We start from the raw sequence: 22,961 nt of genomic DNA on the forward strand, positions 1-22,961 counted from the left end.
TGACACTCATTGCAAGCATTGCAGTAGAATCAAGAAGAGCAAAAACTAGCTTTTGACAGGTATCACAGTCCCTCCGAGAAAAGCTGGTGCTCTCCGATAAAACATTTTTTAGTTCTACAGGGGATTACTGAAACGGTCCCTCAAAGTATTAGTCTAGCAGCAAATAGCCAGTGCGTTCCTATTAACAGTAATACAGGTCTGGTTAACGTTCACAGTATTCCATTGAAGGATGCACAGCAATGGAGAGAAATATTGCTACTCGCCCGATTAACATAGCTGTACTGGTACTACACGTTTAAAAGTATTAGCTTTGCCATTAGCAATACTATTCTTGCTTGGGTGTACTGCGGTTGTTTCAGTTCTAGCACTGCCTTACCGTGAAGAATAGGTACTCTGCCATTAAAAGTATTGTAGCCTCATCAACCCGATATGGCAGTCTCTCTATTTGTATTGGACTGCAGTTGAATTGCATCAGCGCTTCCAGTTAAACTTCCTGCTGAGAACTCCTGGTACCACCTGAACAAAACAGACACGGTCCTATTTTAGGAGCACCGGTATTGCGTCATTGACGATGCTACAGTCTATTTGAGAAGTGCCAGGAATTCTTCCATAAAAACACAACAATCCGAATGATGGGTGCATACACCGTGTATTCTAAAACAAATGGATAAACGTAGTACAGTATTGTTTTGAGACAGATCTGCGGGGTTACAGCTTTCACTGTGTTTGCTTGAATTCACATGTCCTAGAAAAGGCAATAAGCTGTATGGCGCGCTGGAGGATGCTAGGCAAGCAGCGGGTATTCTCGTGCTGTCGCTGCAGGCAGTCCGCGTCAGGCTGCAAGGGCTTCCAAATCGCAATGCTCAGACGCTGGGATTCGAGCGAGCACTAAAGTGACATGTTTCTGATAGGTGCGCAATAGCATTGAGCTGTGGGGGCGCGATAACGAGACAGTGCGACAGCTCCAGCATCTGTGCGACAGACAAGATTAAAGCAGGACACTGGCTGCAAGAGCTGCGCGTAGCGCCGCATACCGTACAAAGAGCTGTTGCAGGGCATCCAATGCGTGCAGTTTGGCAGCCTAGAAGTGCTCCCAGGGTCCCTATCACAACTCCCGGAGGCTGCAGTGGTCTGGAGTGCCACACACACCACCCGAGGGGTGACTGCACAGCAAGGGGCGGGTCGGCATCCTTCACTGAGCAGTAAGAGGGAGCATCCACGTGAAAGACATGGGATGTGGGTAGAGGGCATGCCGCGGGAGCTGGCGGGCACTTGGTAGAGGAGATTCCCACCAGGAGGGATACCCAGTTGAGGTACTGGCAACTGCATTTTCAAGGGGTGTGGAAGGGGTGTGGAGGGGGGGGGGGCGATGCTAGACACCGTGCAAACGGCAGGAGCAGCAGATGCATACACTCGCCCACATACAACCGGGGAACTGAAAGCAGCCAGGAGGCAGGTACGGGTCTGTGGGGGACTGGGGCTGGCACAGTTCGGGTTGGAGTGAGCCGCCGAAGCTGGGCTCCCACCCATGATTGTTCAAGCTTCTTCCATCGTTCATACCTATGCGGTTTAGGAAGAAACCTCCTAGTTATATCTATCCAAACATGCTAACAAGTCTTAACGTTTGTGATCGTCTTGTTTGTAAATATCACTTGCTGGAATGCAGTGGGTCAGTGGTCGAATACGGGTGTCGCCCTCTTTCTGCTCCTGTAGTTCCCTTTTAGTTTGCTAAAGTGTTTGCACATGTGGCACTGTTTGTGTTTAGGAGATTGGTTTCTTTTAACAGCATTTGCTTTCGATGGGAATGTTCGCACAGAGCAGAGTTGGCAGTTTGGGTCTGACTCTGTCTAATGTTTCGCTTTCGTAGATGTTTTATTTTGTGCTAACACATCGCATGCAACCTCGCAAATACTACTTCTTTTACGCCTAAAAAAGAATGCAGAAAAATATTTGGTTATGTGCAAGGTGTAACAAGCGCTCGCCAGGCAGCCGTGGCACCCGCGCTTTACTTGTAACATTAAAAGTAAAGCACGGGTGCCGCGATTATACCAAAAGTACAGAAATAGATGTTTTTTCTATTTCTTTACATTTGGTATAATCGCGGCACCCACGCTTTACTTTTAATGTTACAAGTAAAGCGCGGGTGCCGCGATTATACCAAAAGTAAAGAAATAGAAACAAACATCTATTTCTTTACTTTTGGTATAATCGCTGCACCCGCGCTTTACTTGTAACATTAAAAGTAAAGTGCGGGTGCCGCAATTATACGAAAAGTAAAGCAAAACAAGCGCCCTCCACGACGCAGAGTTTCCACTTTTTGCTGTCCCACTTGGACAGCCTCGTCTGATTTACTGCTGGATAAGGTTTATCTTCTTCTTTATGGGGCCATCTATTTCGCCCCATGAAGAAGATAAGAAACCTTTTACGCCAGCAGTAGGTCGGGGCAGCCCGTCCGAATGGGACGGCTCAAAGAGAAAACAGTACGTCACTGTAACCTCTTCCAATGGCTGGCCACGGTTTAGCATGAACGGTGACACCAGCTAATAGAAAAGAGGGGTGGGGCTTTAGCCCGCTAGTGAAATCTACCCTAAAAACATGAGATCTCGCAAGCGAGACTGCGCATGCGCAGCCTACGCTAGCCGAGACCTAAATATTTTCCATTAAAGCTACAATTAACCTTTTTTGTGCCAGAATATTCCTAGTATCACAGTGCAGTGATAGAAATGTTAGGCATTTGATATTCTAGTGTATGTCTAAGAAAAATTAGTTTAACTTCTTAAAGATTAGTCACCCTGCACCTTATAGTCAAAGTGGAAAACTCGGACGGCAGTATTTATTTTTTTGCCATGTACTTTTTTTCCTTGGTTTGTGATGATGACATTTGAGACTAATTGCCATATCGGTTTTAGGTGCGATCATCTGATGTATCGTGGTCTGATACAAGGCGAACCCTCAGAAAAGATCACCGATGGGAATCTGGATCGGCTTTAGACCGAGAAGAAAAGGAAAAACTTTTTACTGAACATATCGAAGCGCTCACCAAAAAAAAGAGGGAACACTTCAGGCAGCTCCTGGATGAAACCACTGCGGTATACCTAATACTCTCACTAAGCCTTTCTCTCTTTGAGTCCCAGGAAACTCTACCACCATTTTTTATTTTAGTGCACACCGTAATGTATAGCAAACTTGCATAAGCAGCTGCTGATATTCTACATATTTCTTCTGTTGTGAAATGTGCCACCCAAGTTCTTACCCACATATATATGTCCGTGTATTATAGCTGAACTGTAATATACTATGCTTTTCTGTTGCAGATTACCCTAACGTCGTCTTGGAAGGAAGTGAAAAAGATGATAAAGGAAGATCCCCGGTGTATTAAATATTCTTCAAGTGACCGGGTATGCTATGTTATTTGCTACATTAAATCTAGAACATTTAAACTGAAGAATTTTACTTTGCGCTGTCAATTATCTACAAAGAACAATTTGTTTGCCTCCTCCAGCACATCTTTTGGCATAATTTCTTTTATTGCTTTTTACTACTTTTGGAGACCTTTGTGATGAACCCTGCCAGTTTTGTTATTTAATACTCTTACCATTTCAGTAATAGTTAAATATTTACATGCTATAAAATAGTAAAATGTAGTGTGAGCTGCTGCGTGTGGTGAAAGCTGAAGTGTTGCCTAAAAGGTTAACAGAAAGTAATTGTCTTAACTCAGGTGAACTAGTTTCGTTAATGTTTTTTTCTGATTTTGGTTTGTTTTTTTAATGTATTTTTTACCTAATAACGATGCACACCCTTTCAAATTGTCTCTAAAAGTTTGTTTACTTGATTCGGTTGCACCTTTTTCTATGGTGCTACTTCAGTGCATATAGAAAGCTATATTGATCAGTTGATAAGACTCAATAGGACTACATTGATTGATGTAATGAAGATACTGTTGATCCTAAACACTTTACGATAAATGAATGAATTGTATATCGTCGCAATGATTATGAATGTATAAAAGGAATGCAAGCAAGAACATTTAAAGAATACATCAAAAAACAAGATTATAAAAGGGTAACAAAATGAACAGATTCAATGATAAGCATGTGCTCAGTCATGGTTATCCAGAGAGGAGAAACAACACCCTAAAGCATGAAAGCTGAGCCAGATGTTAATCCCATCCAGGCACTAATCTATGAAATGCGCAACTCCAGACAGCTGCTGGCTCTGAGAACCGAAATGCGCACCCCCAACCAAAGCCTCAGAACTTCGAAGTTAAAACGGAAGGAGTGAGTGGAGACCATGATATGTGAAGGGGATTGGGAGTAACCCGTTTTCATTGATATAATTTAGAAATAGGCAGTAAAGCGGCACCAGGTAACAGAGTACTTATTCCGAAGACTGTTGTTGAAGTAGATGGACTCCAGCTGAAACAGCCACTGCTTCTAGGCCGACCATGGATCTGTACCACTGTCATTAGCAGCGTCAAGCATCTCATGCTGAGTGGGGCTCCTAATGGGTAGATGGAATTTCCTCATGGGTATTAATATCTTTTGCTGTATCAGGCCCACTCATGCCCACAGCTCACTGTTCAAAGCACAGTGCTCCAGTGGCTAACACTCCAGTTACAAATACTACTCAAGTTGCTGCCTCCAATCCCTGGAAAAGTTGGTAGGGTATTTTCTGATTGTTTCCTGCCTAACCCATTGCACTGGACACTATGTGGTCCAGTAAAGTATCTTCATAGGTTTTGGTCACAGCCCTTTTTCAACCAGTGTGGAACAAAAATACATTTGAAATAGTGTTGTTCGTTATATGCACTGAAAATGCAACAGAAGCTCAGTGGGGAAACATTTTAAATTTGACGATGCAGATGAATTTGTTTATTGGTTTGATTAGGTCTGGACTCTTAATTGTCACATCAGTGCATGCACATGGGCTGGAAACTGAAGTCTGAAATGTTCATCCAGTCATTCACTAGTTCGCTTCTCTGTTGCTTTCCTGGCTGTCCTTCTCTTTGGCGTCACTCATGATAGTTTTGGCCCAGTATAAAATGCCAGTTGGGAGGTGGAGAAGACTCAAAGTACTCAATACAGGTAATAGACTCAGAAATATAACTTCCAGTTTCTGAAATGAATAGGCAGCTGACATGCTTCTGTAAAGCTCTAAAAATGAGGAAGTCCAAGAATGAAATAGGTGGAGGCAGAACATGGAATCCTCAGTTATTTCAGCCACTAGTAAGCGAACGAGATTCTACCAAGGTCGGGTGAAAAAAAAGAGGATTAGCTACCAAACTACCGAAGTTTAACTTAAGGGTAGCGTCATAAGAGTGTTGATGGCTGATAGTCTTTTTGGAGATTAATTGAATTGTCTTGAAGTTATAGTTTTTCACATTTGGTGATATTGTTTTTCTTGGTGATATTGTTTTTCTGCCCCTGTGGTTTTTTGGGAAACCGGGGTTGGACGGTTTACAAGAGGAGCAGCAAAGCATTCCTTTCAGAATGGGATATAAATATGATGTGAAGGAATTCCTTGCTGAGAAACCTTCTGATTGGGCATTAATAGCCCATCAGATGGAAATAGTTAACACATAGTCCACTCCTTACACTATCTGCCAGCTTCCCTAATGTTTTCCTTTACCCTTTTATGTAAACCCTCCCCATCCCTTTCTCCATTGCACAGTGTTTACTGCTGGTCATGAACACAAAATAATCTACCACACTTGGGATCCCAATGCAGTTTTATTTTGCAAGAGACAAGAGAAAACTCAAAGAATAATAATTAAACATAGAACTGCCATTAATGATTTTATTTTGGCCTTTCTATTATGAATTAAAGAAAAACTGATTAGCGATTAATATGCTAAAAGAAATTCCTAAAAAGGTTTTAAATAGTTTATTTTAAGAAATGGTAAGACAAACTACTTGCTGACCTACAGAGTCTATACATTCATAATGACCTAAAAGCTGTGCTGTGCCTTTAAGGCTTGCTTTCACACACACAGCTCAAAAAGATTGCAGTGATGTGCTTTTCTGGAGCATTGTTTTCATTGTAATTGCTTTTTTTCAGCATTTTTGCTGGTTTTCTGCCTACAGAACATCACTTCAAACTTCCTATAATTCCCTAAATGAGCAAGCAAATTGTAAACTGGCCCCAGAAGCTTTGTCCATGTGTCTTACTCACAACCAGGCTATGAGAGGCAGTAGAGACCACTCCCTGTGTGATGCACTGCTTACGGCACCTTGTGTCTTCAGTAAAATTCAACACTCTTTACTGTTTGTAAATCATATATTTTTTATGATTATCTCATCATTATTCAATGTCTCACAAAAGATTTTTTATAAATCAAAGTATTATCAAAACACAGAATTACAATTCATTGACACTTCAATAAAGTATCACCATGCTAAATTCGATCTACATGAAATATACATGTTCTGACATAAATAAACACATTAAATTGTTAACAACTCTCCCAATGCATTTCGGGTTCCTCCGAACCCATCTTCAGGGCAATATAGTACTTCCATGTGAAACAGGTATTCAAATCTTCATGGTCTCTTCGCAGACCTACAACGCAATGTTAAAAACCCATAACTAAAGGTAACCAATGCTATTACCAGTCAGTGAAATACATGAAATACTGTTAGGATTTGCACTCCAGGAGGAAAAGACAAAAAGGAATGTGTACGATAGATTTAATGAAACTGAACACCTGTGTATAAAATAGCTGTCCAAGTTAGTTTAAATAGTTAAAAAGTGTCAAATGAGCATACGTCAACCAGATATCCCTTATCCACCTTATAACCCTCACCCATGCATAAGATCCTGAGAATAGCGAAACGGAATCCGAACTAAAGAATGTTTAAGATGTGTCCAACACCGGCAGAAAAGATAAAACCTGATGCTACTTAAACACAGACTCTGTTTGTACCATGCTAAGAGGTTATCTTACCACAGAGGCGTTGCACTTAAATGGGAACACTCGAGAGCTGTGGAGAGTAAACCACACTGTTTATTCGACTGAATCTTTTATGTGCCGAAAGTTAAATATGCGGTAAAAAAGGGGGTGGTGATGGACGGAGCATCTGAATCAATCAAACACTTCCACCTAGTCAAAAGATCTGGGTTTAATCCATCACCGTTCTTTAGCCCACTCTGCCACCCCAGTTCAGACATGGCTATATGCAAATCAATCTGACCTTGTGCCTCATGCATCACATCTATGTAATAAAGTCGTAGACCATCTTACCTATACGTAGCTTAAAGCCTCCTATACTCGTTACGTTCGAAACACCCTCACGACCTTGCCAATAAAGTCTGTAAAACAATCGTTGGAATCCACATTAGTTCATCGTGACTCACACTTCACTGTAAACTACCTTCTAATGAGTATCGCAAGACATCCTAACACTCACCGTCTGCGGTGAGCTCCACAAATCTTGCTGCTAGCTCAGACCATCAATCACAGGCGGATCTACGCACGCTAACTTTTCGGCAACTTCTGTACTGAAATTTAAAGGGACCGTACGTTTCCAACGCTCCCGATCAGCTCCAGTGTAACTTTCTTAGTAAGACACTAGTGAACAATCTACAGCACAACATACCTACAATGCAATATCCTAGTCAACTTCCTGTACACGTCTAACAACCTGTACAAAAGACTAAAGACCTCAGGTCCATAAGCAGACAAACACTCCGATATGAGTCCCACCCAAATTGCTTCCGAATTCAGTCACTAAGCACATTAAGTCTGCTCAGATGAATACCCCTGTTATACCAATTCCTGCAGCCAGCATCATTGCTGTTTATTATGCATCCATGAATGATCACGTGGACCGCCACATAAACACGCAACAACCTGTCTGTCTAATATATAAAACGCACGTGACTATCTGAAAAAAGAAATTTTTATGTGGTAATGAAAAGAAAAAACGAAGAGTGCAAATCCTTTACAATGGTTAGCTGAAGATCAACGTCATACCCTATTATAGGAAACGTAACAGTTCATAGTGATCATTGAGTCCCCCTGGGTGGACAGTGCCCAAAGTTTTAATCCAATAAGTTTCCCTCCGAGCCAAGGAGATGTTTATTTCAAAGCCTGACTGCGAGTGAATCTTTTCTAAACTTGTGAACCTAAGTTGGGGGAATAGTGTGTGCTGCCTCTAGCCAATGGGCAACTAAGGGGGATGTAGTGATTTGATTTCGAATTCTACTCTTATGCTCCACAATTCTTGTTTTTATTTTTCGGCTTGTTCTTCCCACATACACTGAACCACAGGGACACTTAATGGCATAAATGACCCCTTCTGTATTACAGTCTGATGTGTGTTGTAGTTTAATCTTACGACCTGTATGAGGATGCATAAACGTATCTCCCATGATAACATTTCCACACTGTCCGCAATTATAACACTTCCTCATGCCTCCACTGCCTCTCGTAGTCTTAAGTTTTCAGGGTTTTTGGCTAAACCCCTCACACGTGATAGCACGTACAATTAGTTTTAAAATACATTCAAAACAAGTATGTTTCTGAGTCGCATGATCACATTGGTGTGCAGGCCCAATCTCTCTCATTGTTGGTATTACTCACAACCAGAACATGAAGAAATGTCCTTTCCCTTTGAATATATCTGTTTGTAGAGGAGATAAAGCTGAGAGGAAAAGTATTCAATACCTCCCTCAGAAGCTACCTCGAGAGCATGGCAAGTGAAAGCCAGTGGGAGCATCTGCCTCCACATCCGTGTTCACTGATTTCTCTAAACCCCTCTCTGGTAGGACTCACTAAGAAAAATTACAGTCCAGATCTCAGCTGATGCTCTGCAAGCACATCAACGGACTCAAGATTGTGCTCAATCTTGACATTGACATGCTATTCTTACTCTGAGCCCTTCACACCAAGACCATTGACGTCAAGTAGATCTGATAGTCTTCTTGCCGCAGAGTCCATACCTGTGAATTATTCCCAGGCGTCAAACTGGGCTCAGATTGTTTTTCATGAGCAGTACCAGCACAAGTGAGCAGTAGGTGATGTCGATCAGCTCAGTGTGGTGTCATCCACGCCTGAAGGGACTTATGCTGTGCCTATATAGGTGCCACCCCAGTGCGCTGATGTCAGTTCTTTTCTGTATGCCAGTCAGCACAGATTCAAAGAGAGCTACCCCTTCAGTCACTTTTTAACTGTCATTTTATGACGTGTTGTTGCAGCTTTTTTAAGAATTCTTCTCCTGGTGTGGCAGGGATGTCCCCTAAGAAGAGCAGCTTCAAGCCCTGCAGCGTCTGTCACCGACATATGTCTGTGACTGACCACCACCTTGTATACCTCTGGCGCTTGGAACGTGGCCACGACAGGAGGACCTGTGCCGCTATGCACCCCAAGGCCTTGAGGGAGCTGTCCCTCAAGCACCTTGCCGTCAGATCCCACTTGAGAAGAAGGTCCTGAGATCGGTTGTGGAGTCAAAGATCCTCGTCGCACTCCAAATTGTCCTGCTACTCTTTTAACTCACACAAAAAGAAAAAAAAGCAAGAAGTTGAAGAGGTCTTAAACTTCCCTTCTCCGTCGACCAATGAGACGAGAGAGCATCAAAGTTAGAGGATCGACATTCGAGGCCTGGCTCTGCTGTTGAGCTAGCGCCTACATCTCTGTGCATCCTCAAGTTTCCAGGAGCCAGCTCGATCCCTGCTCAACTCCATGAGTTTTGTGAGGCCAGGCACCTCATATTTGAAAGGCCTGTGGGTTTGGGTGGGGCCCCTACTGGTTCCACGCTGACAGCACATACATTGGCACCAGTTAGGCCCCTTGGATCCACCGGCGTTAGTTATATTACCTTGACCTTGCTCAGCAGCAGTCCCCAAGCCAACGCAATCAGATTCAGAGCTGGAGTGCTTTATGGACAACAAGGCTACAGCCAGGTCCTTAGGCCTTTCCATGGCCCCTTGCCACCCCCAATTTGCCTTTCACTCCTTTTGTTGCCACGAAAGGGGCTTCCAGTCACGTCTATATCCACTTAGCCACCACTGTGTGCAGGCATCCCTGCCTCTGCGTGGCCAAGGACCCACAGCCCTCGTGGGTTGGGCAGCCAGAGGTTGGGCCAGTCCACCTCCCACCACTAGCAGCCTCAGCCTCCAAAACCTTATAGTCTGCCCCCTTACGATCCTGTGTACCCAGTGGGCAGCAGCATCCGCAACCACCTGCCCCACTGGTAGTCTATAACATCAGACCAATGGGTTCTGAAGATTGTCCGGAGAGACTGCTCCCTCCCTTTCGAGACTATCCCTGCACCTGCTTGCGACTGATTGATTGAGGACCTTCTTTCTTTGCTCCACCAAGAAGTGACGGCTCTCTTGGCCAAGGGAGCCATAGAGAGTGTGCGGACACCACTAGTAGGTTGTGGTTGCTATTCCTACGTCAAGAAAGGACGGAAGCCTCAGTCCTATCCTCGAACTGTGCCTCTTCATTTCTTCCTCAAAAAGTTGTTCAAAATGCTCACGCTTGCTCAAGTCTTGTTTGCCCTGAACCCAGGAGACTGGATGGTAGCATTGGACTTGAAGGATGCATACTTATACATTCCTGCCCTGCCTGCCCATAGGCATACCTGCGGTTCACAGTGGGCTGCGAGCACTTTCAGTTCGCTGTGCTTCTTTTTGGCCTTGCCAGCGCTGCTCTGGTGTTCACCAAATGATACCAGTGTTTGCTGCTCATCTGGGTGGTCAGGAGTGCCAGTCGCTCCTTATTTAGTAGACCGGTTGTTGAAAGTGGGCTTGCCCCAGGCTGTCACCGCCCACCTCCAGACTATGGAAGACCTTCTGCAGTCACTATGAACATGCAGAAGCCACGTCTGACTCCCTCTTGAACGCTTCCTTTCATCTGAGCTATTCTGTGACACAGTGCAGTTTCAGGCCTATCCTCCCGAAAGGTGAGTCCAGGATATTTAGACTATACCGATGTTTCAGCCTCTATCCTGGATTTCGGTAAGACTGAGTCTGAGGCTGCTGGGCCTCATGGCCTCCAGCATCCTGATTTTGACACATGCCTGCTGTCATATGTGGGCTGTGCACTGGGACCTGAAGTTCCAGTGGGTATAGCACCAAGGAAATCTCTCCGATATGGTCTGGAGCTCAGAGGGAACTGCAAAAGATCTGCACTGGTGGTTAGCGAACTGCAATGGTAGACCCCTCTCTGTTGCCCAACCAGATCTCACCATTGTGTCCGATGAGTCACTCCTGAGATGGGGTGGCCATCTTGAAGTGGAGATCAGAGGACTCTGGCATCAATCTGTTTGAGCTGCGGGTGATCCAGCTGCCATTAAAAGCCTTTCTACCCTCCATCAAGGTAAGGCTAGTGCAGGTGTTCATACACCACCACCGCCATGTGGTACTTTTACAAACAGGGCGTGTGGGTCGTGGACTCTCCAGACATGGCTTGAACTTCAGGGCATTTTCCTCTTCATTCAACACCTGGCAGACTCTGAATACTAGAGTGAAAAAACTCAGCTGAAGATGCCTAGCGGATCCCGAATGGAGTTTCCTTCCAGAGATGGATCAAGACCTCTTTCAGCAGTGGGGAGAGCCTTGGTTAGATCTGTTTGCCACCGTCGAATGTGCAATGTCAACAGTTATGCGAGCTGTAGTTTCTAAGGAGGCTCTCGCTCTGAGATGCTTTGTCTTGAGCGGAGTTCAGGAAAAAAGGGAGAGGTACCCCTTAACTAAGGTCAAGGGAAATAGGGTTCACCAACCAATATAAAACAAAAGTTCCCTTGAGCAAAATCACATATATGAACACCATATAGAGTAAAAAGCAATGACTATTGCAAGAGAATATTCGGTAAATAAAACTGACAAAATTTATTGTATACAAACAAAATTAAAAAAGCAGAAACAAGATATACTGCTTGACACAGGTTAAAACCATTATGGCAATAAAATGACAAACATTCATTCAATATTGACCAGCAGTATTGCTAAGGGCAGACAGAAAGACAGTAAGACATACAATTTGTGCAATACAGGATGTGTGTTCTGGTCTCAATTTATGGCACCGGTGTTATGCACTCTTAAAACATGATATGTCAACATCAGTGTCTGAGTCGTGAATCACACTATACAAAAGCGTTGGCGCGTTTCGGTGGCTTGTTGAGATTCTACCCACTTTTATCAAGACAAAGAAGAATTGGTTTCTGTCGTAGTCTATATACAATCGTTCCTCTTCAGTCAAGAGAACCGTTCTATGATGGTTTTGAGGTCGTCTTGTATTATAACGATATTTAGCAGCACGAGCATTTACTTGAGAACAATACTCGTACTTGACCTGTACTCGTATTCCTTCTCCAATGATTAGTAACGAGCGAAGGCGGTTGTTGTTTTCGACTATGTTGGTCAAATTTGGTATCGCTGTGGTTTCTTCTAACGAAACGTCTGTGTTACACTGCCGGTAAATGTGCCTGTTAAAGTAACTCTATTTCAGTGGCAAAATAATGCCGAGCTGTCAGACCCCACAGCGCTTTTCTTTCAATCGCGTTTATGCAGGACCAGAGGCGCCTAAGTCATGCCCCAACAACGTGAGTCTTAGTTCCCTCTACGTTTGCTGATGACTGCCCGCTTCTTTGGTCGCATGTATTCTGTATGAGCGGAGTTCAGGCCAGTTCAGGCCACCTGTGAGCCTTTCTGCCCACACCACTCCTGTGCAAAGTTCTCAAGAATATCAGGAACGACCAGGCCCAAGTCATCCTTGTGGCTTTGCACTGGGCTCAAAGACTTTGGTATCCCGAGCTGTTGAACATGGCCTCCTTACCTGAACATCTATCAAGAAAAGCTGGTTCTATGGAGTAGATCTTCCTGTCTCCTGAAAGTAGTCACTCCCTTTCATGTAGGACAGTCCATCACTCTGCCTATTTTTTATGTTCAGCCACATTCCTCTAAGGGAGAGAAACCGGCATCACCAATTGTTTTTCTTTGATCGCACAAGAGAGTTCCGGGTGAGCAACCAACTCTTTGTGGGGTGTGTCGGAGCGAAGAAAGGGAAGGCTGTGCAGAAACTGATCATATCCCGATGGATCATGCTCTGATTTAAGATATGCTATGCATTGGCTAAGAACAAACTGCGTGAAGGCTAGCATGTTCATTCCACCAGAGCCAAGGCTGCGACTGCTGCATTAGCATGCGATTTCCCGGTCCTTGACATCTTCCGTGCAGCATTGTGGGCTGCCTTGCACACATTCACAAAACGCTACTGCCTGGACAGTGAAGTCTGCCTGGATGGGCCCTTTGCTTGTTCGGTCCTGCAAGACTTTTTGGTACGAAATTGTTACGCGGACCCAGGCCCACCTCTGGCGAGGTATTACTTGGGTATCTATTCAAAGGTATGAAATCTGCGGCTAGAAGTCTGTCAGGTGAACAAGTTACTTCACTTTGGTAAGCCTGATCTGGTAGAGACTCTATTTAGTAGCAGATTCCTTACCGACGAGCCATCCTCCCAGCTCTATGAACAGATTTCTGGGGACAGTGTTTTTCCCCTTCCGGGGGCCTAGATTTCCACACCATCGGTCTATGTGGCTCCGAGCTCCTGGCGTGAAAAGTGGCAAAGAGAAACTGTTGTCAGCGCGGTGGGGTGCACCTATATAGGCACCACACGTCGCATCTGACACAGACGACACTATATTGAGCCAATGGACGCCACCGACCGGCATGGAGGGTCTACTGCTCACAAAGAAATCCAGATCCAGTCTAAAGCCTGGGGATAATTCAAAGATAAGGAATTTACAGCTAGACAGTCTCTACCTGATAAGATGTTACTGAAGGTGAGTAACTTGTTCATCTGCGCCCCTTATTTTCTTGCAGACATCTCTTGTAGTTCTCTGAATACCCGCAGTCCGGATACAATCAGATTGCAGACGAAGAAGTGGAGAAAATTAAAAACTAGATAATGAGGCATTTTCCATCAATGCACCCAGGATCTGAAATACCATCCCCTTGTTTATCCGGACCTTACCAATGCTGCTGCAATTCAGGAAAGGCCTCTTCAAAAAAAAAAAAAAAAAAAAACTCTACATCAAAGTGTATTAATCAACCACAACTATGCGTCCCCTCTTATTACTCACCAACTTTAATTTTGCCTTTGACCATATACAGTACTACACTGCTTTTTGGCTTAGTTTACACTATAAAAATACCATATACATGCATGCATCAGTCACACTGGCACATTTGAAATCGAAACACACTGAATTGAGACATTCAACACTCTAGCAGAGATTGCCATTGGTTCTCCAGTCACGCTCAGCGTTGAGGTCTATGATGTCAAGGCGCATCACATCAACTCCTTTGAGGTTAAGACAAAAAGAGGGTGGGAGCACTCTGCATCACATCCCAGCAGTTTGGAAAGGCTCCCTTGAGCTAATGAGCTCTGATTAATTTGCCTGCATGCTGTGAGTGATAGACCTGAGAAGACTTCAGCAGCTTTTCCAGCACCCCCAAAATGATGTAATGCTCTTTACTGAAGGACAACTATTCTGAAACACGTCTAGAGATACACATAACTGGCTTTACCGGCCAGGGTGAAAAACGAAAGACGGTCACTGAAGTGTTATCATGCACCGCATTTACCATAATGCATTGGGGCGAACTGAGTGCTGAGGTGCGAGGCAGTGTGCTCTTCTCTTTTTCATTTTACGTTAAGATCTTTACCTTGTTCCAGATCAAGGTATTTGATGATTAGCCACATTCAGTCTTCAAGCGAAATATCTTTGTCTCTGATCTTGTAAAATAATTTATACCAGATTCCTCCAGCGAATATACTGACCACCTAGGACTTAAGGCCTTCTACAAACTCACATTCACACACCAAGTACCAGAATGATACCACCAATGTTAAAAACCTTGCTAGCAAATAATAAAGATGATTGTAATTCTTAACAAGCTTGTTCAGACTGCTCCTTCATAGATTTTTATGACTTTCATAAACCTGAGTAAAACCAGACACTCAACAAATGATCGTAAGCTCTCCATTCTCAGGGTAATCTGTTTGGTACGCTTGCTGTTTGCATTAGGTTGTGTGCATAGGAAGAAGACCTTGCTACAGATCTATATGTATAATGCAGTAGAAGGGCGCATAGCTGTACACCCAGAATAGTGACAATATATCACAAGTGGCAGTTGGGGGCTACATATTGAGGCTGACACCTCCATTGGTCATTGCAGGGTAGAAGGATCTGCTTTCATGGTTACCCCTACTTTTTGCTTGGTGTCAGTGTGTTTTTGACCTAGTCTGACTGGGATCCTGCTAATCAGGACCCCAATCTCTGTGCTTTCTCCCTAAATTGACCATGGTAAGGACTGTTGTACGTTCACAATTGGCTAATAGTGTACTCTTGTAAGTCCCTATTATATGGTACTAAGGTACCTAGGGCATGGGTACACCAGGTGTCTCCCATGGCCTGCAGCATGGATTGTGCTACCCATGGGATCCCACGTAAACTGTGACTACAGTCCTGCCATTGCAGCATGTGTGAGTTGGTTCTTTCACCTCTCACGACAAATAGGTTTCCTTATATCCGAAGTCACTCCACTTAATACCTTTGTCACCCCTCGGCAGGCTCTTCAGTCCTGAGAGCCAGGTGCTTGGTTATAAGTGTGAGGGTGCCCCTGCATGAACAGGACACCCCTACAACCCCGTAGTCGATTCTCCTGGCTTTGTTAGTGCAGTCAGCCATTTTAATATATATAGTGGATATCAGCCACTATGAGATGTCTAACTATATAGTGGCTGCATTGAACCCCTTCATGTTCGGTATCAAACATGTTGGAATCATACTTTAACACCGAATCCAGTGTTGGAAGTATGATACTATGTACTGAGGGCTCCTATGGGGTACCCCCCTGTACACCTGGTAACAGCCTTTCAGGATCAGCCAGTAAGCTAGTGCTGCTGCTGACCACAGAGATGATTCTGCCCTCCTGCTGCTGAGCCTAGCCTGAACAGGGGAAGGTAGAACAATAGGTTTCCTGTAACAGGGAGGAAGGGTGGGGGCTCTTGCTAGCGCCACCAGACTGCTTTGAAGGGCACATTTGGTGCCCTCCTTGCATACTCCAGTTTGAGTCCGTTCAGGGAGCCCTTGGCTCCCGCTCTGGCATGAAACTAGGCAAAGGACACTGGAGTACCCTCCCCTCTGTCCAGCCCCGCCGCTGGGAGGGATTCCCGAGTTGCTCCAACCCTTTGCTTTGGGTACTTAAGGGCTTACCTGTAGATGGTTCCTTAGATTCATTGTGTGACAAGACTCAAGCCTAAAACTGTCACTCTTCGACCGTCTGGACACTTAGACTTCATTGGACTTTGAAACTGAGATTGCACGAAGAAAGACTCCTGCTGCTCCTGTTCTCACGGTTCTTCAAGTCTTCGTTGTCTGTGCTTCTGCCAGGTTCTTCAACCGACCAATAAGCATCACGCCACCCAAAGAATCTCCCTTGACATGGAGTCACTCTCCTGCACCTGCAGGCACTGCAGTGAAGCCGACCCGTCTGTTGCTTCTTTCGTCCTACGGGCTTCTCGAAGCTCAGCAACCCAGGTGGTGGTTGTGCAACTCTCTCTCGAGGCCTGACCTGTCCCCTCTGCAATTTTGAGACCAGTATCATGTTGAAATTGCTGGGACCGAACCCCTGTGCACTGTGTCGACTCGTCAAGGCTTGTTGGCTCTGCAGTCCAGAGATCTTTGGGCTATGGAATCTCCAGCATCTCTTCTTGCCAAGATCTTCATCCTCACCACATCCTCTGCCCCGTGGGCGTTCATCTTTGGTGAGCTGTTCAAGGTCCTCTTGCGTTACTGTGCGTTCGGCCAGTGGGTGCTCCTGAGGGTCTTCTACTGCTTCAGTGAGCTCAATTGCTTGCTCTGGCCTGCTATGACTTTCCTGCTCTTGGTCAGTCCCTCAGACCTAGCTGGTCCCAGTGTTGCTCCTTCTTAGTTTTCCATGTCAGTTTGCAGCTACCAAGGCTTGTTAGTGCTCCTGCAGGACACCGACCATCTAGTCACTGACTTCAGAGATGGGACAGCTCATGCACAGCTCCTGGTCTTCCTCACATCGCCTGATCCTCACAGCTACAGCAATAAGGTCACCGTCTTCTCTTCTGAAACCCTATAACATCGGTTGGCATTGTGTCTTCGTGCCTCCTGGTCACGTCTGAGTGGCATAGAATCTGTCCTCTCTGCTTGCAAGTTCTTCACTTCCAGAATCCACCCTTGGATTCCACCGGACTTCTTTGCAGTCTTCTTTTGTCGTCTACGTAGATTTCCGACGTCTCTTCACTCCTATGCAACAGGCTTCCCTGGTGTAGGTAACCTGATTTCTGGCGTTTCCACAAGTGGGGTGGCTCTCCAACCTTCCGTCCCCCAAGGAAATTCTTCGGGGTCCTCTAGGAAGGGCCGTTCTTTCTGCAACACTGCAACTGCCACTTCTCCATTGACTTCCATTGGTCACACAGCTGTGTTCCCACTCTATACACAGCGTCCATGATGTTCCTGGGTACTTACCTTAGGCGGTTCCTTTTGTCCCTGCTCCTCTGGGCCTTCTGGTCCAAGTCCTGTTCTCCTTTGCAGTTCGTCATCCATTTTCTTACTGTATGGTTTGGTCTTCCCCTGGAGACCCCTGTATTGTGTTCTACTTACCTGATTGCATTTGAAGTATTCTTGTGTATTGTATTGATATCTCCGAGTGGGAGATATACCAATGTGTTAGTGTTGTGTAATAAGTAGAAGTATTTTTATATAAACACTGTGTGGTTCTTTTTCATTTAACTCACACTATTGATTAAACTGGTAAAACAAGCTGCGCAATACTCCAAGATACGCCTAAAGGCTGCTCTCCACAGCTACCACTTTATCATCAAAGACAACTAATATCACCATAAGGGTTGTCTGCAAGGTGCATCACTTAAATAAGTGTGCACCATATACTAAGCCAGCCTTCTACAGTCAGACTTAGTCACCTATAACCAGCATTGCAAACAACTCCGGAGGGAAAAGGTGTGCAGTGTAAAGAGCAACAAATAGGTGGTGCAAAGAACTGTGAGTATACACTAGCAATACATATCGTCAAAGGACTCATTGGTGGAGAAAATGAAAGAACTGAGACACTTTTTTGGCCTAGTAATAACCAACAAATGAGGGGGGGAAATGTAAGTTGCTGGCATTACTCTGAATCTCTACTCTACCCCAACAAATATTTGTATTTGCTTGATGGAGCTTGCTTTTGATGTCAAAATGCATGGTTCTAGTAGCCAATCACCACATTAAGAGAAATATTAGTGTATCCATGCCTAATAATTGCACTTCACAGGAGAAATTACTAAGATTCTAAAACAATCAATGTTTAACAGGTTGGTACTTGATGTAAGTGGCAAGAAATCCAAATCAACTTCAATACAAAGGTTACAGTATCTAGAAATTAAGCTTTAGTCTGGGCTTGCAAAAGAAGAACCTGTTTTCTGTTCAACAGGAATGTATAAAACAGGTAATTAAATATCACCTCTTCTGGGGGTCTTTGGTTTCTTTCACAACAATTTACCACACTGGACTGCACATGAGAGAACTTCAGGGAGAGTCTGGAGGTTTGTTGGTGTAAGAAATCAACAAGACTGGTTCATGCTATTGGATGCAGCCCTTTCCAAAGTGGGCAAAATGCATTACTTAATGAGATGTTGTCTTACAGGAGTCCGTGCCATCAGATAAGAGTCACGGTTTGCTCTCTTACATTATGGAACATATTTTAAGGGTGTCCAAGTACATGCTCCAAAGGGAGAGACTATATACAGCTTCTATATGAGTGGACTCTGGCCCATTTATTTAGCTTTGAAGTTGTTCCTGCCATTGTTAACCAGAGAGATCCTGATTAATAAAAAAAAAAACACAGCCGTGAAACAGTAACTCGCCAAGCAAGGAGTGATTAAGTCCGGAGAAGTTGCAGCAGTATGGTGTTGGTTGATAGACAGGAACATCAAAATAACTAAAACATTTACCAAGCTCTCAGAAATAACATGCAGGTGCCCTAAGCAGAAGCATGTCAGATTATCATAGTAGGTCACCCACAGCTATGTTCAGAACCAGATTTTCATCCTATGGGGTAATCCCAGTGCTTAATTTGTAAAGATAAGTGCCGGTCCCAAACCTTTGCTCAGAAGCTGCAACAGGTGCTGCAGGTCCTTCTGCCAAATAGCAAGACTGCATAGTCTTGCTTCCACCTCATGGATCGTTAATCCATCACTCCTGCATGTTCTTTTTCATCTGCTTTCTCAATCACGATTTGTCTTTCTCTGCCTCAATTTCCCCCTTTTTTTTTGGTTCTCTTGTTTTGGGTCAAAGTCTGATGAGGATAATAAACGTACCTGTGCCAAAAAATAAGTGATGGTGAGCCCCACCTGCAACTACTGGTTCACATTAAGCTGTCGGGCATCCTAACAGAGAGCTCAGGCTTTGCTTCCAGGTACTACGGAGCAGTATTTCTGGAGAGTGGTGTTCGAGGCATATGAGCTGCAGAATTCATACTTTTGCATAGATCGCCATCTGGTGTTGGGCTTGGATGATTGCAGTTTGTTGTTATCTTGGAAGAAGTCTGAGTCACAAGATAGGTGACTCCTCCCTTGGACGGTAGTGCGCATGGGCATCGACTCCATCCTCAGATTGTTTTTTTCCACCATCAGGTTCGGATGTAACTTTGACGCTCCAGTTTGGTACTGTGTTCCCAAACCTTTTTCGACGCGCAAACCATCACAACTCGCCGGTATTTTCGTTTGCGTGTCCTTCGATGCGCTAACTCAAAAATACTCAGTTCTGGTTGTCGACGCGGGCTGCTGGGCCTATCTACGCCATTTGGGCCTACGGCTAATGGAAAGGACTCAATTTAAAAAATGCCCCCAGTGTGGAGCTAAATTTCCACACAGCGACCACCACAATGTCTGCAACCTTTGTCTCTCGCCAGAACACAAGGAAAAAGATTGCCAAGCCTGTGATCCTTTCGATCCAAAATGACTATCCGTGATCGCCGGGCTCGACAACACGTGTTGGCGCAACAATCTCCACTGGTGCCAGAAGACATCTTCGATGAAGGCCCTACGTTCCAGAGGCAGAGTATTAGGAGGAGCTCGACATTGTGTCTGAATCTGAAGACTACGACTCTGATGACATCACTCCAGGTCAACGAGGGAGTACAACTGCCCCTACCCCACCCGAGAAAAAGAAGGCTCAGGTAAAAATTTCCCCTGAAGGCCCTAGTCGCGACCGAAAGAAAGCTTCAGAAGCCCCGGCTCCGAAGACAAGGAAAAGTCTTCCAGCGGCTCGGGACTGAGCAAGCCGCATATCTGTTCCCAAAAAACAGTCGATACTGAAATCAGGAATACACCCTACTCCCTTTATCTCCAAAAAGGCCTCGGCATCGAGCTCTTCGGCACCGAAAGACCAGAAGGCCTCGGATCTGAACAAACCCCGAAAACCTTCAGATCCGAACAAGATAACCGACTCGACATCGAAGCCGAAGGAGCATAAAACCCCTTCTAAGGCTCCAGAGCAGAAATCAAGACCTCATTTGGAACCGAAAAAATCGCACCGAAAGGAAACGCCAACCAGGAAGTACTGTTTCAACCAGATCCTATTGATCCGAAACAAAAGACATTGCATGTGGACACTAAACAGGCCATATTGTCCGTCTCCCCACAAAAAAGAGGAAATTCGACACCTCACACTCTCCTGAGGTGCCTGTGAAGAAGAGACTTTGCAACTTCACCCCTAAAGCCCTCTTCTCCTGTTCTTCCTACTAAGCCTTTATCTCCTGAAAAGTCTCCCATACACTCTTCTAGACTCTCCACACTCACCACCACCACAGGATGATGATGATGACGACCTAGGGGAGGGGGGTGGACATAATGACTCTTTAGATAACCCTGATGATGACCCTACTATAAGACATGACACATGGGCAGACTACAATGATCCTGCAGATCCTCCAGACCTTCCCGATCCAGAGGCATACCCAACACGGCCATCTCCCCACAGATGACAACATAGGGTTTAGTCATCTTATTAATAGGGATGTCCAATATCATGGCGTACAAATGCATCCAGACCCCATGGAGGAAGATTTCCTGGTAGATACTTTTGCCCAGTCACAAAGGACAATACAAACATTCCCCTTGCTCAAAGGCGTAATTAAACACGCACCAGACAGCTTTAAGGACCTCGTCAGAGCCAGAATCGTCAATCCTCGCATTGATGAAAAATATAAACCCGCCCCAAATGATCCTACCTACATTAAAGGACAACTCCCTCTAGATTCTTTGGTAGTGTCCAATGCAAGGAAATGTGCCAATTCTCAAACCTCCGGTGATGCTCCACCTCCAGACAAAGAATCTAAACTACTAGACGCTTCAGGCAAACAAGTTGCCCCCCAAGTAGCTAATCACTGGAGGATAGCTAATGCACAAGCACTGCTTGCCAGGGATGATAGGGCTCCCTATGATGAGCTTGAGAACCCAATTCAACATTTGCCTGACCAATACAAGGCCAATGACCATGATCTGGTCCAGGAGGGAAAGTTAATTACAAATGCATTCATCAAATGTGCACTCGTTGCAGCACAGACACCGCATCTGGTCCACACCAGTGTCTTACTACGCAGACCTGCACGGTTGCGCATTTCTGGTTTTAAACCACAAGTGCAAACTACCATCTTGAATCAGCCGGTCGTCTAAGAACAACTGTTTGGCCCAGATGTAGGCCCAGCTTTAGAAAAATTGAAAATAAGACATGGACACTGCAAAAATCTATGGGAGCATTGCAGTTTTCATCAACACAAGCCTCCTTTGGTCGCTCCTTTTATAGGGGCGCATCCAAAACATCAGCGCAGACACTGCTTCCTCCTCTTACAAAAACCCCACACAAACATCTCAACAGGGGATATTTCAGAGGTGGGTACAGGGGAAATAACAAAGGGAGAGGTCGAGGTAACGACAATTGTACTTCCCCACTACCAGACTTCCCTCTGCTACCTCCAGACTATTCCACTCCAGTTGGAGGAAGACTCTCACAGTTCCTAACTGTCTGGAACTCCATCACTACAGACAAGTGGGTAAGACAAATTATTCAGTATGGTTACTGCCTGCAACTCCCCGCAACATACCGCTTAAACAGCGTCCCATGTCCACGGAACATCTAACGTTCCTCAAACAGGAAGTTCTCTCACTGCTTCAAAAGCATGCAATTGAACCAGTTACCCTACAGCATCAAGGGACAGGGATTTACTCCCTGTACTTTCTAATCTCCAAAAAGGACGGTACTCTCAGACCTCTCAATTTCTACATAGTCGGAGCACTTTCACATGATCACTCTTCAACCAATCCTTCCACTACTTCAACAAGGCGACTTCCTTGCCACTTTAGATCTCAAGGACACCTACTACCATATTCCTATACACCCTGCTCATAGGAAATATCTAAGGTTTACAGTGGATGGCCAACACTGTCAATTCACGGTTCTCCCATTCGGAGTAACCACAGCACCCAGTTTCTTCACAAAGTTTCTTGCAATAGTAGCCGCACACTTGCGGAGACAACAAATTCATGTGTTTCCATACCTGGACGACTGGCTCATAAAAGCCAAGTCACACAGCCAATGTGTTCACCACACTTACAAAACAATTCAGCTGCTCCACGACCTGGGGTTTACAATAAACCTCACCAAGTCCCATCTACAGCCCTCCTACCTACATCAGTATCTAGGGGCCACAATAGACACTTTCAAAGCTCTTGCATACCTCAATCCAGCCAGGATAGCCAGTATACAGACCCTCATCGCAAAATTCCTACCCCAACACTCCCTACCAGCATGAGTGTTTATGCTTATCAGAATGATAGCCTCTTGCATTTTCATAGTATCTCATGCAAGACTTCAGATGCGCCCTTTACAGGAATGCTTAGCACGTCGGTGGAACCAGGATAA

The 22,961-nt window shown here is 44.9% G+C and overlaps 1 protein-coding gene across 2 annotated transcripts in view; it reads left to right on the forward strand.

The window, feature by feature from the left end:
• LOC147666208 (transcription elongation regulator 1-like) overlaps window positions 1-22,961 on the forward strand; it is a 377,596-nt gene that overhangs the window by 270,694 nt on the left and 83,941 nt on the right. For both annotated transcript variants that reach the window (XM_086949207.1, XM_086949208.1), the window contains 2 exons: window positions 2,910-3,089; window positions 3,315-3,398. In XM_086949207.1, the coding sequence (XP_086805333.1) occupies window positions 2,910-3,089; window positions 3,315-3,398 (264 nt within the window). The remainder of the gene's footprint in view (window positions 1-2,909; window positions 3,090-3,314; window positions 3,399-22,961) is intronic.

Source organism: Lissotriton vulgaris, unplaced genomic scaffold, assembly GCF_964263255.1.
Source record: "Lissotriton vulgaris unplaced genomic scaffold, aLisVul1.2 SCAFFOLD_650, whole genome shotgun sequence".
NCBI lineage: Eukaryota > Metazoa > Chordata > Amphibia > Caudata > Salamandridae > Lissotriton > Lissotriton vulgaris.